Source organism: Camelus dromedarius, chromosome 11 (assembly GCF_036321535.1).
Source record: "Camelus dromedarius isolate mCamDro1 chromosome 11, mCamDro1.pat, whole genome shotgun sequence".
Classification (NCBI taxonomy): Eukaryota; Metazoa; Chordata; class Mammalia; order Artiodactyla; family Camelidae; genus Camelus; species Camelus dromedarius.
This window is the reverse complement of record NC_087446.1, coordinates 7385069-7401641: the sequence shown is the minus strand read 5'-3', so window position 1 is coordinate 7401641 and position 16573 is coordinate 7385069. Positions and strand designations below refer to the sequence as shown.

Sequence of the window (16573 nt, the reverse complement as noted above, 5' to 3'; positions counted from 1 at the left end):
AAGAAGGAAAATGATGCCAGATGGAAATATGCGTCTGTACAAAGGAATGAAGAGCTCAGAAAATGGAAACTACGTGAGTAAATATATAAGACTTTTTTTCTGTTACTTAAATCTCTTTAAAAGAGAATTGATTGATTGAACAAAAATAATACAAATGCATTGTGGATTTATAACATTTATATCTGAATTGTACAATAGCAGTAGCATAAAGGCCTGGAGGTGGAAAATGGTAGAATACTATTTAAAGTTCTTAGGTTGTATGTGAATTTGTATAATTTCACTTGAAGAGAAGAGAATGAAGTTCACCTTTGAACAATGCAGGAGTTCAGGGTGCCAACCCTCTGGGCAGTCCAAAATCCAAATATAACTTAAAGTCAGCCCTCCCCATACTTGGTTTCTCTGTATCTTTGGTTCCTCCACATCCACAGATTCAACCAGTTGGGAATTGTGTAGTACTGTGTATTTACTATTGAAAAAAATCTGCATGTAATTGCACCTGTGCATTTCAGACCCGTGTTGTTCAGGGGTCAGCTATACTACCCAGCTCATTCTGTGAGGCCAGCATTACCCTTATACCAAAACCAGACAAAGAAATTGCACAAAAAGAAAACTACAGATTAGTATCTCTTATGAACATAGATGCAAAGATTCTAAACCTAATTTTAGCATATTAAATCCAACAATATATAAAAAGGATGATATGTGAACAGGTAGGGTTTATCCCAGGAATGTGGGGTTGGTTTAAGATTCAGAAATCAATGTAATTCATCACATAAACAAAGTAAGAAAGAAAAACCATATGATCAATTCAGCAGATGCAGAAAAAGCATTTGACAATGGTCACATCCATTCCTGATAGAAACTCGGCAAAATAGGAGTAGAAAGGAACTACTCACCCTGTTAAAGGACTTTTATGAAAATTCTACAGTTAACATTGAACTCAATGGTGAATGGCTTAGTGCTTTACTCCTTTGATGAAGAACAACAAAAAAAGAAGAATGTCTGCTATCTATACTTCTGTTCAACATTGTACTGGAAGTTCTAGCCAGAGCAATAAAGCAAAGAGAAGAGAAGTGGAGGGGAGGGGTGGGAGCGAAAAGAGTACATGCTGTGTGATTCCATGTATGTGAACGCTAGAAGATGCAAACTAGTCTTTAATGACATTAGTGATTACCTGGGGAGGAGAGCAGGAGGGAACAGTTAAAAAGGGGCATGATGAAACTTTCAGGAGTGGTGAATATGTTCGTTTTCTTGATTTTGATAATGGTTTTATGAGTATATACATACATCAAATTTTATCAAATTGTATATACTCTATATACAGTTTAATATATGTCACTTATACCTCATAAAACTGTCAAAATTTTAAATAATTTTTTAAAAGAAGAAAACAACCAACAAAAAACTTACTGGTGGCACTAAATAGAGCACCTTTGATGAGGAGGGGAAAGTAGAGGCAAAAGGGTTTTTAAAGTAGCCTGAGAGGGAAGAGTATAGCTCAATGGTAGAGTGCCTGCCTAGCATGCACAAGGTCCTGGATTCAATACCCAGCACCTCCATTTAAATAAATAAACCTAATTACTCTTCCCTTGCCCCAAAAAACAAACCAAAAAAGTAGCCTGAACATGGTAGGTTAAACTCAGTTATTAATCTCTGCTCCTTTCTAGAACTCCACTAAAATTACTTTTACAAAATGATTTCAGTAAGCATAAATCCATCAGAAAGAAAGTGAATGGAAGAGGAGATGAAGCAGATAAGAGATGCCAACAAAATTTTGGAAGCTAGAAAGCTTTTGGAGTGACACTGAAAATGGCAGGTTTGGCTGCAAAATTTACAAGGAGCAGGGCCCCAGGTATCCTGCCCGTCACATTCACAGTTGGATAGCTACCTGTCTTCCAGTCTGACAGAGATGAGGATGGGGGTGAGGACCATAACTAAAAACTGAAGGACTAAATCAAAGTCTGCATGCTATGTGAGACTGTTCTAACTCTTCCCCAATTCAGTCCCAGAACACTGGAAGCCAGACTTATACCTGTTAGGCTAAGGACTGAAGGGGTACCTCTCTGGGCAATTGAACAGCCTGGGGTGGAGGGGGCGGGGAGGGGGGTAGAGAATACACAGATGTAGGCATCTGAGAGTTCTCCCAGTGAAATGACCAGGTCCCGTCCTGATATCCAGGAAGCCAACCATGGGTTAAGCAGAATCCTCTCCCTTCTCCACAGACAAAAAGCACTTTCAGACTCTTTAGGACTTAACTCTTAAAAATCAGTGGATAGCCAAAGATGACCAGACACTTTATAAAAACCTGTGAATAAAAGATAGTGACCAAACCAAAGATAAAAGAGAAACTTGGAGAAAACAGATTATATAGGGAGCAGAAGAAAATTAATGCAAACAAAATAAAAACACGCTATAATATCCTCAGAAATAAAAAGATATTAAAATCAGGGAACAAGAACAGGATTGTAAAAAAGGACTATTCAGAGAACAAGGAAGAAGAGCTCTTCAAATTAACTTGCAATAGCAGAAAAAAATGTTTAATTCAAAGTATTGGAAGGTAAAGTTAAGAGAATCATCAGAAAGTAAAATAAAAAGTTAAAGTGATAAAAATTGAGAGATAAAGGAGAAAATTAAGGGATCAATCCTATAGATTCAACACTGAATAACAGGAATTCCTGAAGGAGAGAAAAGAAAGTGGAGGGGATAAAATTATCAAATAAATAGAGAAAATATCCCAAATCTGAAGAACCTGAATTTCTAGGTCACAAGTACCTACCCAGTACCAGCTCAGTAAGTGAAAAAAGAACCAAACCTAGTGGTTTGCAATTTTAGAAAACTGAGGAGAAATAAAGGATCCTAAAAGTTTCCATAGCAAAAACAGATCATATCTAAAACATTAGGATTTAGAATACTATCGAATTTCTATATAGCAGCTCTGGGCACTAGAAAACATGGAACATGGCCTTAAGAATTCTGGGGAGGAAGACGTTTATTAACTTGAACTTCTATATTTGATTATGTATGTGGGTAAAATCCTGTATGTTAAGTACATGGATAAAATAAGGACATTTATTAGGAAATTACTGGAATATATGCCCCACCTAAACCAGGAATAAACTACAAAAGAAGACAAAGGATCTGGGAAGCAGATACTTCAGTGAAGGGGAGAGAGCAAGAAATTCCAGAGATGAAGGGAAAGAGACATCCTTGGCAAGGTGTCAGCTATTTAGCGGCCTAGAGAGCAAACAGTCTAGACTGGAACAGGAGAAAACCCCTGTGGAATGTCTCCAAGCCTGAAATGAATTTGATAGACTACCTGAAGTGTTTGAACTTATTAAGAGGAGATTTACAGCTCTGTTGGAGGGTTTGAGGATGAATTAGTGAAAAATACATAATAAATATTAAGCCAAAAAAAATTGAAAGAAAGCCTAAGAGGAGGTAGTAGTTGCTGGTTCCAGGGAAAAGAAAAAAGTTGTACAAGAAAGGAAATTAAATATACTGTTCCATATGATTCAGCTGTATGTTATTTATTTAGTAATAGCACTGTTAGCACTGAATATTGAACAAAAACTGTGATTTATATTGGGAGGGTGGGAGAAGGGAGGTTCATACATGTTGTGAGTTGTGGGCAGTGAAAGAGAGTGCTCAGTGATGAGAATGTGGAAGTAATGGGGCATAGTTTATTCTTTTAAGAATTTGCATAGTAATGGGAAGGAAAAACAGGAGGATATTTGGAGAGAATCATAAGGCCAAAAATAATTTTGCGGAATAGAAGAGATTATAAAATACTTGTAGATTGAGGGAATGGATTTACTGGAAAGGGAGAAAGAAGGGTTCCTTAGAAAGATCTCAGAGGAGGCAGTGTAGTGTAGGTCATGAGTTTAGAAGCAAGTGATGACGTTAGCCTTGCAGAGCAGCCAACGGGGGTGGGGGGTGGGGGGAAGGAATGTGTGAAGACGCAGGTTTATAATACAGCCACGAGAGAAAAAGTAAGGAGCTTTGTGTGGGATAGGCTCACAAGGTAATCTTAGGCATTGTCACCTTCGGAAAGAATGGACCAGAGAGGATGTCTAGTGGGTGGACTTGGATTCTTTGAGGAGAGGAGAAAATGTACAAGTTAAGTGAATGAGGAATGTGGTGTAGTAGGTCAGTCATTCAACCCAGCGCTTAGCACCTAGAAGGCATTCGGAAGTTACATGGAATGAATGAATGAGCCGCAGGAAGGGCTGTGTTAAGAGTGGGATACACAGACAAGGTTACTTTGTTCCCTCCTGGGCTCACCAGCAGGGGTGAACAATGGATCACAGCTGCTTGCTAAGCCTTGCAGAGTAAATGGGAAGGAACACCTGGAAGGGAGGAGGAGGAAGGGCTAGGAAGGAGATAGCAGAAAATGCTTCCTAAAAAGTAACCTTTGAACCAGTCTTTGAAGGTTAAGTACAAGTTCACCAGAAAGACAGGATGAAGAAGAGCCTCCCAGGCAGAGGCACTGAAATGTCAGAACTGAGTGGAAGTTAATTGGTGTAATTTGTAAAGGAACCAGTTTCGTAACTTTCTGCAGCTATGCTGTGCACTTCAGAAGCTGAAGAGAAAAAGGTAAGGGATTGGCAAGACAGGAATGTCCTAAGAACAAGTTGGTGGTGAGCAAATCTGGGACACTGAGGAGGAAAATCACTGAAATGCCTGTCAGGTGAGGCCCTGAATGGACTCTGAGGAAAGAACCTCAGACCACAGTACTAGACCTGGCAGTGAAGATTCCTCACAGATTCAGATGGAGGGAGGGAATGGAAGAGGCGCTCGTGGTCCGAGTCGGAGTGCAGAGTTCATAGACCTCAGTGTGGAGCAGGGCAGATGGGTGGCGAGGCCCAGCCTTGGGTCCTGCCCATTTCCTGATTGAAGTAGGAAGGAGATGGAGCGCCTGTCTCGGTAGGTCTAGAGCATCGGTTCCCTTAGACAGAGTAAATGCCCTTCCTCCCTTAAGTTGTTTCATTGCATTCTCACACTGTATTGTAATTGACTAGGTTTTGTTTTTTGTTTTTGTTTTTTGTCTCTCCCACTAATCTGTAAGTTTTTCAAGGCCAAATGCTGTTCTTTTCACCATTATCTCAGCACAGTACCTAGCATGGAATATGTGCTCAATAAATATTTGTTGAACAAATGAATGATAGTGGGAGGAAGGTGAAGATGTGGTGTAAATTTTATGAATAAAAATATTGAAACTCCTGAAAATGAGGTCAAGGGGAAGGAGTGGTGGAGATCATCAAATTAAGTCCAGAGTGTTTAAGTAATTTGTAGAAGAAAAAAAGAAAGATGTGTAGGGCCTGGAAGCGGATTTGAGAAAAACAGGACGTGGCAATAAGGAGCAGTGATCTTTTTGGACTGTTTTTATTGCCTTCTGAGGTGATGGAGAGTGAGAAAAATTGTGAACCCTAGTGAAGGAGGTAGTATCTTCTGGGGAGAAGCATTTTAATTAGTACTTAAAAGAATGAGTAGGAGTGTGAAGTGTATGTGCGGCAGGAGACCGGGCCTTCACGGCAGAAAGGAACATTATGTGTAAAGGCACAGAGAGGTGAGGAGTTGGTGTGGGCTCTGCCAGGGCTTCAGAATGGGTGAGTGAGGCAGGGACAGATGAAAAAAGATCACTTAGGCAGAAATCACTCAAGGTAGGTGATAAGGCACCACTGAAGCATTTCAGGGAGAGTGACGTGATCGTATTTGCGTTTTACGAAGTCCATTTGATGGAAGTGGTTTGGAGGATGAATTGAAGGGAGATAGGATCCAGAAGCACGAAGACCAGTGAGAAGGCTTTTGTTGTAGTTAAGATTTGGAGAAGCTGGCTTTACAGGGGATAAAGAACAGGTGCTGTTTAAGAGGTAGGAGCCACTGTATGTACTTGGTGATAAATAGAATGTGGGGTCAAGGAAGGAATGTGGAGAATTTTGTAGGATTACAGGTTTCCTATTTGAGTATCTTAGTAAATGATGTAACAGAGATAGGGGATATAAAAAGGAGAAGAAATTTAAAGACAAAGTTGATGCTTCATTTTGGACCTATTGGGCCACCCAAGTGGAGACTAGTATGCAAAATATGGGAGCTGGAGTTAAAGATTCAAAAGCCAGCATAGGGGAGGTTGTTGAAGCTGTGGGCTTTTTGATTATTACTTCTCGTCATTGTGCTAATTAGAAATCAGCTATAAGAGAAAGAAAAATACCATATGATATCACTCATATGTGGAATCTTAAAAAAGAAAAGAAAAGGAGGACTCTAATGAATTTACCTACAAAACAGAAACAGGCTCGCAGACATAGTAAACAATCTTATAGTTACTGGAGAAAGGGGCTGGGAAGGGATAAATTTGGGAGTTTGAGATTTGCAAATGTTAACCATTATATATAAAAATAGATAAAAACAAATTTCTTCTGTATAGCACAGGGAACTATATTCAGTATCTTGTAATAACCTTTAATGAAAAAAATATGAAAATGAATATATGTATGTATATGCATGACTGGGACATTATGCTATACACCAGAAATTGACACATTGTAACTTCAATTAAAAACAAAAGAAAAAAATTGGTTATAGATAAGCTTTTTTTTAAAAACTAGTAATTAGAGACTAAGTTCACGATTTAGAACTCTTTAATTGGAGAGGATTTTAAAAGATGAAGGATCAAGAAAATTTCATAATATATGTAAGTGGGGGAATAGTCATTCTTGTCTTTGAGAAAATGATTTAGGTTTGAGCTTCCGAGGGACTTTACTAAGTTTAAACAATTTGTCATCTTCTTTTTCTAATTACGGCATAACGTTCGTACAGTTAAGTGCATAAAATGCACAGTTTAGTGATTTTTTTTCACATATGTGTAGTTTCTTGTAACTACAACCCAAATCAAGATCATCTTAAGCTCCTCATAAAGTTCCTTTTGCAACATTGTAACCCTGTTTTTTCTTCTAGAGGTTTAGATCACTGTGTAAATTTAGGATGGGAGAATCCTCCCTCTACTCGGCAAAGCCTAGTAGGCTGTGGAGTCAGGAAGTCCATAAGAGAAGAATAAAAGTCAAAACCTGGTTTGAATTTCACAGTATGCAGTGTGTGTCTTTTATTATTCTTGTTTATACTTCCTCCAGTTTCTCCTTTTAATAGAAATAGAGTAAACCTCTTGATTTGTCTGTCCTTTTTGAAACATAGCCTCTTAGTTCCATCCCATCTTCTCCAGTATTTCTGAGAAATGCAGACTGCAGAGGATTGCTGAGCTGGATAGCCTTTTGTTTTATTTGGGTTGCATTATGGTATGTATCTGCGTTGCTGTTGTCTGTCTTCCAGATTACTAGGTCCTGTAAGAAATGGATGATATTTTTCTAAGTAGGGAGTAATCCTTAAATGTATCTGTTGATATCTATCTCCTTGAATACATCTGCTTGACTCTTTAAAAGTATGCCTTTTGGGGGAGTTTTCATAGAACTGATAGTCCCAGTTTGTGGAGGTAGCTGTATACCTGTCATTTATCATCCTTTATTGGTCAGTAAATTACCTGGAATAGTAAAATGCTTTTTTCTTCCTTTGAAAATTTGTATTGAGAAATAAGCCATATGTATAAAAGAGAAAAAAAATACAGTTAAAAGAATAATTATAAAACAAACACTCATATACCAACTACACAGGCCAAGAAATAGAACGTGTCTGCACCCCAAGACCCAGCATATGCCCATTGTGAGTGAGTTCCCTCCTTGACTCCCTGTGATATTCATTAGCCTCAGTTTTGTAATGGTCAGTCCCTTTTCTTTATAGTTTTATAAACCATAAAGTTACATGTATGTCTATAAATGTATACATTTCAATTCTGTACTAACGGATTCATACTACATATGTATTCTTTTGTGAGTTGCTTCTTTCATCCAGTATTGTGCTTTTGTAGCTCATCCAGCTTGAGGTGTGTTGCTGTAGTGCATTCATTTTCACGTAGTATAAGATTCTGTTGTCGTAAACACCACAGCCTATTTTTCTGTTTTACTGTTGTTCTGTATTTTTTTTTCTGCTACTAAAAAATTTTTTTATATATGGGCGAAAGTTTCTCTAGGGTATATATATACCTAGAAGAGCAAACAATGGTTTGTACAATAAATACATAGTCAAGTATACTAGATGATGGCAGACTTTTAAAAAGTTGTACTAGTTTTCCGTCCCACCGGGAGTGGCTGAGTTACTGTTGCTCTGCACTCTTGGCAACATTTGGTATTGCCCACCTTTCTCATTTTAGCCAGCCTGGTTGTTATGAAATGGTATCTCTCTGGTTTTAATTTGCATTTTGATATGAGATTGAACATCTTTGCATGTTTAGGGCTGTTTACGTGTCCTCTTCAGTGAAACTCCTATTCAATTATTTTGTAAATTTTTTTAGTTGGTAGGTTGTCTTTTTTTTATTGATTCATAGCAATTCTTTATTATATTCTGAATGCTAATCTTTTGTCACATTTATGAGTTGCAAATCAGCATGCTTCCTTTTTCACTCTGTAAGTATGGTCACCCAAGGAGAGATGCCATAAGTGAACCTGGAGTGTGAAAACCATTGGCTCAGGCTTCTGTCCTAGGCAGTATAGTGACATGCCTTGTGGTTCTGCAACGCAGGCCCTGGCACTTTGGAGTGACTTGCATCTTAGTTACTGACTCTGCTGACCTGTGATGCTTGCCTTTGCAGGTGGAACAGGAGGATTTTGTAATGGAAGGGCATGGCAAGACTCCACCTCCTGGTGAAGAAAGCAAACAGTGAGTCACAGTTTATTTAAAAAGGGTCTTATTACAGATCTTAGAACGACTTTGGTTAAACATGCTGAGAGCATGTTTGCAGAGGATGTATATGTTCAGCACATTGTGGAGCTGACAAGTTGCTTTGGTGGCTGTTAATGCATTGCTTCTATTTATAGACAAACTAACTGGAGAGACAAGAAAGTTGGCTTTGTAGTTTTTCACACTCGACTAATCAAAATTTATGTTACGCTTTAGCAGAGGCTTTAAGGCTTAGGATGTTCCAAATTGAACTAATTCAGTCTGGTTGATTTCCAAAGAAAGTATAAAACGGTAATTCCTTTTCTTAGCAATGTCTTTATGAAGTAAACTAAATTAGTAGACTGTTTATATGCATTCCAAGTGTGAATTTATTTGAATAGTACTTACTAAAATTCTATTTCATTTAGTTATTTATACTTCTGATCTTTGTTTAAATACAAATTGTTTCCCTAAAGGAACAGGAATTATAAATACTATAACTTAGACAACATTCTAAATAATTCAAGATCTCTCCCCTGATTCTTTAAAAGTGATAAGTTTCCAATCTGAAACTGAGAGTCCTCTGGGTAGCTCTTTGGTGGCAATGAGTAGATTTTTTCCTCCCTCTGTCACAGAACTTGAAAAATTATGTTGCAGAGCACACTGGTGTTTCATATGCCCTTTTAAAGGAAAAACAGTTAAGAGTGGCTTAAAGTACTGACATAACTACTATTTTTTTTATTCAGACAGTAGTCTTCTAAGTTGACTGGGACAGTGATTCATGGAATTTACTGAAAATTTGTAGAGAAACTCTTTTCTCTCATCCTTTTTTTCCACCTTGAAAATAATTCAGTTTTGGTCTGTCTTATAAAAATTATGTCTCCAAAACCCTTAGGAATGAATTATGCAGAATATGCTATGCTGCCACGAGGCCAGGTTCATTAAAGGAGAATGTTTGTCTTGTATTTGTTGTGAATGGAAACCAGGATATTTTCACAGCTGGTTTAATTTGCTAACCAGGCAGTTTTAAAAATAGCTTACAATATAAATTCTAACTTTGCTGTGTTCTGTCAAATGCACTTATATTCTGCATGGGCAGATGGAATCAATTAATCTTTAGCAAATTAGAATGCCAAACATCTAGTCCCAGTAGAATTACAGGAACATTTCAGGTGCCTTGCTCCCTGCCTACTCCCTTAACCCTACACTCCGATCAAAGATATTATAATATAAAAATCATAGCTCCCATTTGATGAGGCTTTTCTGTACACAAAGTACTTTGCTTAATGCTTTATATGTTATTTCCATCCCTTACAGCTTCTCCGGTCTGTTCAAATATTGGAGTAGGTAACTTGCCCATGGTAATGCAGTTTGAAATGGAAGTTAGGATTTGAACCTGGATCTTTCTGACTTTAAAGTGTTTTATAATATCTCTTGAACCGAAATCCTTTGCCAACCTTGGGAGCTATGTTCCTGAAAAGTATTATGGTTAGCAAAGCTGCAGCTGTTAAGATCAAAGTCTCATGGGTAAGAGTGAATTGGGGGAAACAATGAAAATGACATCAAGCCTGTTTTTAAAACACAGATGAAGATTCTATTCTCTGGAGGGTATTCATTTCACAAACAAACCTGTCTTTATCTTTGAAAACCTGCTCCAGTAACCCCTGTCCTGAATCAGCTTCTTAGGTATTCAGGAAGCATTGCTGGGGCAGATTCTCCCACAAGTTTTGTGTTATACAAACTCTACTTCTTTCAGAGAGCTTCAAACAGCCCTGGCGGGCTTGAGGCAGGCATCACGGGTTGTATCCTTACCATTGTCCCTTGATTGTTTTGTCTCTGCCTTTTCACAGATGAATCTTGTTTTGCTTTGTTTTCCTGAGCTTGGTCTGCCATCATAAATTGAAATGGTAAAGCAGAAGTGAATCTTCTTGCTAGGCCCTCCTCTGATAGACCTGCCTACCTCTTCTGTGGGAGTGGGGAGCAAAGGTGCTGTGTTCTTTTGTTTAAGACAACAGAAATAAAAAGATTGAAAAATTTTATTTTTTATTTTTTGTGTCTCAACTGCAGTTAGCAAAGGATGATCAAATCCTGGATAGTAGGATATAGGAACTAAATACTACAGTCTAGATACTGAGAGAGACATACTTCTGAATAACTTATGAAATTCCCATCTATTCTGTTATTTTTTTTTAATTATTAAAGTAATATATGGTTGTCATAAAACATTTAAACAGTAAGTGTGGATTTAGAAAGAAAAATGAGACTTTTTTTTTACCCTCCTTCCCCTCCTAATCTTAAACATTTTCTGTATTTATTTTAAAAACAACTAGATTTTTTTCTAACATAATTCTTCTGAGACTTCCTTTTTTAATCTAACGTTTTTATAGTCTATTTCATTTTTTTTAAAGTTTTTTTTTTTTTTTTTTTGCGGGGGGCGGGGGGTAATTAGATTTATTTATTTATTTTTAGAGGAGGTACTGGGGATTGAACCCAGGACCTCATGCATGCTAAGCATGTGCTGTACCACTTAAGCTATACCCTCCCCTGTTTATTCTTTTAAATATATGCAAAGCATTCTCTTGAACTGATATACTATAGTCATTCTTCTCCAATAAATATTTTGGTGGCCTTCACTTATTTGATTATTACAAATAATACTTTATTGAACATTCTCATTCTTTATGCATAGGTGTATTTCCGTAGAATAGATTTCTAGATATGGAGCTATTTGGCTCATGGGCATGTATTTTTTTAATAAGGAGGTAGCTGCTATCAAAGTTCCTTTCAAAAGATTCATTTCCATCAACAGTGAATGAGAGTGCCCATTCCTCCACACCATTGATGACAATAAAATTATTTATCTTTGAATTTTTGCCACTCTAATATTTTATTGTTTTAATTTATACTTCTGCTTACTAATAAATGTAATATCTTTTGCTAGTTTATTGGCCATTGATTTTTATTTCATGTATCACCTCTTTATATATTATTTCATTTTGATTGGATTATTTGTTTTGATATCTTTGTAAGAGACTTATAAAGTATAGGTGTTAACCTTCTGTCTTTTGAGATGTTTTAAATATTTCCACCCAGGCTTTATGTTTTAACATGGGGGTATCTTTCATACTAATAAACCATTTAAATTTTTATGTTGTAAAATCAGCCTCTATGGCTTCTGTGTTTTGTGCTTGCCTAGAGAAGTCTTTCCTACCCTAACATGATGGAATACCATTAGTTTTTCTGCTTTATTTTTCACACTTAGACCTTTAATTGAACTGATACTCATTTTTGTGTATGGTGTGAGGTAGAGATCTAACTTAATTTTTTTCTAAATTGGTTTCCAACATGGCTCTCACCCCTTGGTATTAGCTTGTATGAAGAGCCTATTTCACTTACGAAGGTGGATGGTGCACAGAGGTAATATAACTTGCTCAAGGTCACAGAGCAAATTCTAGTAAGGCTTAGGTCTAAAATTTATTCTGTTAGCTGATCTGTGCCACTTTCTTTATTTCTTCATTTAACATTTTTACCATAGGTTCTGGAAGTCTTGAAAAATTTATTTTATTTCTGTGCTGTTTATTTTAATGGAATAAATTCTAACAACAGGCATATTAAGGTAGATATGCATTTAGAAAGCTTTCTTGAAAAATAATTGACTTTTGATTTTGAGAAGTATTTGTGCTAAACTGTTAATATTTAGATCAGTGATGCTGATTTCTGATGTGTGTGTGGATAAGTTTTAGTAGAGTATATAGCTTTAAACATTTGTCTATGTATATACTGTCTCAATATTGTTGCTTTCTAATGAAATTTATTTTCTGTTAGTGTATCTAATATAATCATTTTTCAGAGGATATTCATCTTATGAGCTATTAGAGCAAATCAGACAAGCTGCGTTTATTGCCAAATAATTACTATGCTAAACTCACCCAGTATTAATCACATGGTATGTTTGACACAGGGGTAAATATAAAACTACTACAGCTTTTCAAAATACAGCATGAACAGATACTTGCTCATAGATCATGTTTGATCATGCTTATTGAAAGCTCATTTCAGATAAAATATTTCTACCCAGGCAGGATTTTGACTTGGTTTTATTTATGTGATAGTCTAGATATTTGTGGGCGTATCATTTCTTATAAATTATTTTGAAGTTAGATATCAGTTTTGGTATATTAATTAGAGGAGTTTGGCCTCTTTTTCATTCCTTCCTTTTTAAAAAAATTTAATATAGCTTATAAACAAGTCTGAGCTTTAAATTCCATGAAATTCACTCATATTCTCAAAAGATATTTGTCTTTAACCTACTTAAGTAATTCAATTTTTCTAGTATATTTTTGATAATTGAATTTTCTTAACTCTTTTGGTTCATTTTATGGAAAGATCATCATTAAAAACAATCTCTCAAAGTAGGATCTCTAAGAGATATTTGCACACGCATATCCATTGCAGCATTCACAGTAGCCAAGAGGTAGAAGCAACCCAAATGTCCATAAACAGATAGATAAAGAAAATGTGGTACATACATACAATGGAATATTATGAAGCCTTAAAAGAGAGGGAAATCCTGTCATGTGCTGCAACATGGATGGACCTAAAGGATGTTATGCTAAGCAAAATAAGCCAGTCACAAAGGACAAATACTGCATGATTCTACACATATGAAGTATCTAATATAGTCAAAATAAAAGAAATAAAAAGTAGAAAGGTGGTTGCCATGGGCTACGGGGAGAGAGGTAAGGGAATTAGTATTTAATGGGTATAGAGTTCAAGATGAGAAAGTTCTAGTGATCTGTTGCAAAGCAAAGCAAATATACTTAACACTTCTCAACTTTATACTTAAAAATGGTTAAGATGTTAAATTTAATTTTTTTTAACCACAATAAAAAAATAGCAACCAAACTGAAATGCACTTTAAATATAAAATGTAGCCTGGATTTCAAAGACTTAGTATGAAAAAAAAATGTGAAATTAATAACTTTTATATTGATTTTATATTGAAGTGATTATCTTTTCTACATGTTGTGCTCAATAAACCATTTAAAAATTTTAAAAACCAAGAAAACTCATTTAATAATGTGTTTTATAGAGAATATCCCACTTTTAGGGGTTGTTGATGTAACTAATAGTGTCAATTTCTGTATTTCTACTCTCTTGGAGTGTTATCTTTTTTGATTTTCCTTTCTAAGAGAGAATCTATTCTTGCATGGGAACCCTGTAAGGAAACTGAAGTGCTAAAGACAGTTTTATATTGATTCAGAGAGAAGAATGTAATTTATGGAGTCAACACTACCTTTTATACTCCAGCGTGGTGTAATATGGTTTTCTGCTTGAGGTGCTGTTTTTTAAATGTCTTAATTCCAATGTCTTGATTAAATTCTCTTCTTACTAATTACATTCTTCCGAACTTAAGTGGCTAGTTATAAAATACCCTTTTGATTTTTTTCAATTATTAATTATACAGACCTTTTAGAAGTTCTGACAGTTTGTTTTCACTTTATCTTTATTACTGCTGCTCCTCTTACTCCGTGACCTACAGCTCTCTCTTCCTCACATTCATCTTATACTGCAGTGCTACTTCTAAAAGTTTATTCTTTTTTTAAAAATCTGGTGAATTTTATTTTTTATTGTATCACATAGCAAAAGTCTATTCTTGCCAATTCTCTAAGGATTCCTTTTATTAAAATAGACCTTGTTTTATATTTGCCCACCCAAATTTAACACTAAGATCTTCAGGAACCATTCTTTTGGTGTTAATTTGAAAGCTTTGGGAAGCCCTATGGCATTTCCTAAATACAGAAAAAATTTCCAAATCACTCATTTTATAGATAATTATCTTTAAAACACAAACCTTGGTATTTGGCCACAGGAAAGAGTTTTTTGGTTTGATTTTAACATTTGATTTTCTGTTTTCTACCAGTTTTTTTTTTTCCTTTGGACCATTAAAATATGTACATGGTGAAGATAAACTTATTAAGTACCAAATTGAACCCTCTGTAAACTCAGTCATTATTACACAGCAGTAAGCTGGTCATCAGAAAAATAGATTCCTATATAATCTTTTCAGATTGTTTTTGGGAGAAAGGAAATGAGTTTTAATTTCAAGTTTATTGGTATTTTGAAAATGCCACAAAGAGGTTCAATAGATAGTTATGCTCATGGAATTTTTGCTGCTGGGAATTTTAGTATAACCATAAACATTTTGTACTGTCTTTGGGAAACTCTCAGTTGCTAATAAACTTTCCAATTTGCCTTGAAGTTACTTAAAAAAATTAATTCTCTTAAAATGTCTTTAAGTTCTGAATTCTGTTTTATGAGGTTTTTCTTGAATGTCTGGGTCATTGATTAGTTACAGTAAGAATAACTTCAGGAGAAATGTGTTTCATAATTGAAAATGCCTGCAAACTGTGGTTTGCTACTACTTACAGGTTCATATGGTGACTTCAGACAGCAATGAATAGGGTAGATCATGAAGCTCTCAGAAAACTGCAGTTAATTTAATAAAAGTCTTATTTATTTAGCTTATATTTTACTTACAGACAAATAGTATGCCTTTATGGAAAAACATTACTTAAATGGCAAGATGTATTTGCCCAGTTCCTTGAAATTGGTGTTTTAAAGCAGCTCTTTTGGAAATGTTACTAATACCATGTAGTTGTAAAATGTTTCAAAATACATAGCATTATGTAAATATAGATAAAGAAATGCATGTTCAGCTGCAGGAATCTCCAGTGGTGTCATGAGGAGAAGGTAGTGTTTATTTCCCCCAAATTTTATGATTGCTAGAGGGTATGGATGTAAGTTCTGCCCTGAGCACTCTGCCTTTCCCTTCCCGCTAGGAATCTCTGTGAACTAAGTTTGGGCAAGAGAACGGGAGACTGTAGTAAGGAAAGAGGAGGCACACAATGATGGCAGGCAGTGAAAGGTCAGGTTCAGGCTTTATGCTCTGTCTTTAGCTCTGCAAGAACAGACTTTTGCCAGCTTGGTCACTGTAGGTTGCACCAGAAAGAGTCAATAAATATATATTAATTAAATGAAGATGTCACTGAGTTCCCACAGACTGTTAAGAATTCCTGTTCTACACACTCACTTTGAAAATCTGAGGTAGAATGATTAAAAATCCTAACTCCATAATAGTTTGTTTGTTATTAGCAGAAGAAAAGTGAATTGATAAGCTGTCATTTTTGACTTTATATTCAGTGCTTTCTTAAATATTTTCCAACAGACCCAATTTTATTACAATTCTTCTCTTTAAGTGTCCCTACCTGTAAGCAAGTTGATTATTGGGTTTTTGGGGGGGAAAAAAGCTTTTCTATCCAAGTTTGAACTTTTCTTTGCTTCTGAGGGCCTCCATAAGATGCCTTTAGCCTGCTTATGCATATTTTCTCTGCTTTTTAAAAGATCTTCCTCTGCCTGCCCAGTCTCTCCTTAAGGTTTTCTATGCATAGCTGGTTTCCTTCCCCCTTATATGCCTTTGTTCAGGCAGAGAGACCCAGAGACCCTTCTTCCTGACCAGGAGCAAATATAGGTTTTGTGGGAGTGCCCTTTAAGAAAAAGAAAATTAATTTCAAATACAAATTAGGTACAAAAGTGAATATTTATTTACAATGAGGAAAGAAATAACAAAAATGACAGTTTTAAACAAGTTGACAAATGCAAAATTCAGAAAATAACATAACATTTATATTTATTTGTATTAATATTTGCCTGACATATTGCTGTGAAAATTTTTCCTAATATTTTTTGTCTGCTTACTCTTTGATTGCCCCTTCATATTACAATAATTCTGTGATATTTTATTTATTTT

General features: G+C 35.8%; 1 protein-coding gene across 5 annotated transcripts in view; it reads left to right on the top strand.

Moving 5' to 3' along the window:
• TNRC6B (trinucleotide repeat containing adaptor 6B) overlaps positions 1-16573 on the top strand; it is a 224700-nt gene that overhangs the window by 72891 nt on the left and 135236 nt on the right. For 4 of the 5 annotated variants that reach the window (XM_064491424.1, XM_031463311.2, XM_031463314.2 and 1 more), the window contains exon 4: positions 8696-8763. The exons of the other annotated variant lie outside the window; for it this stretch is intronic. In XM_064491424.1, coding sequence (XP_064347494.1) covers positions 8696-8763 — 68 coding nt within the window. The remainder of the gene's footprint in view (positions 1-8695; positions 8764-16573) is intronic. 5 annotated transcript variants of the gene reach the window in all.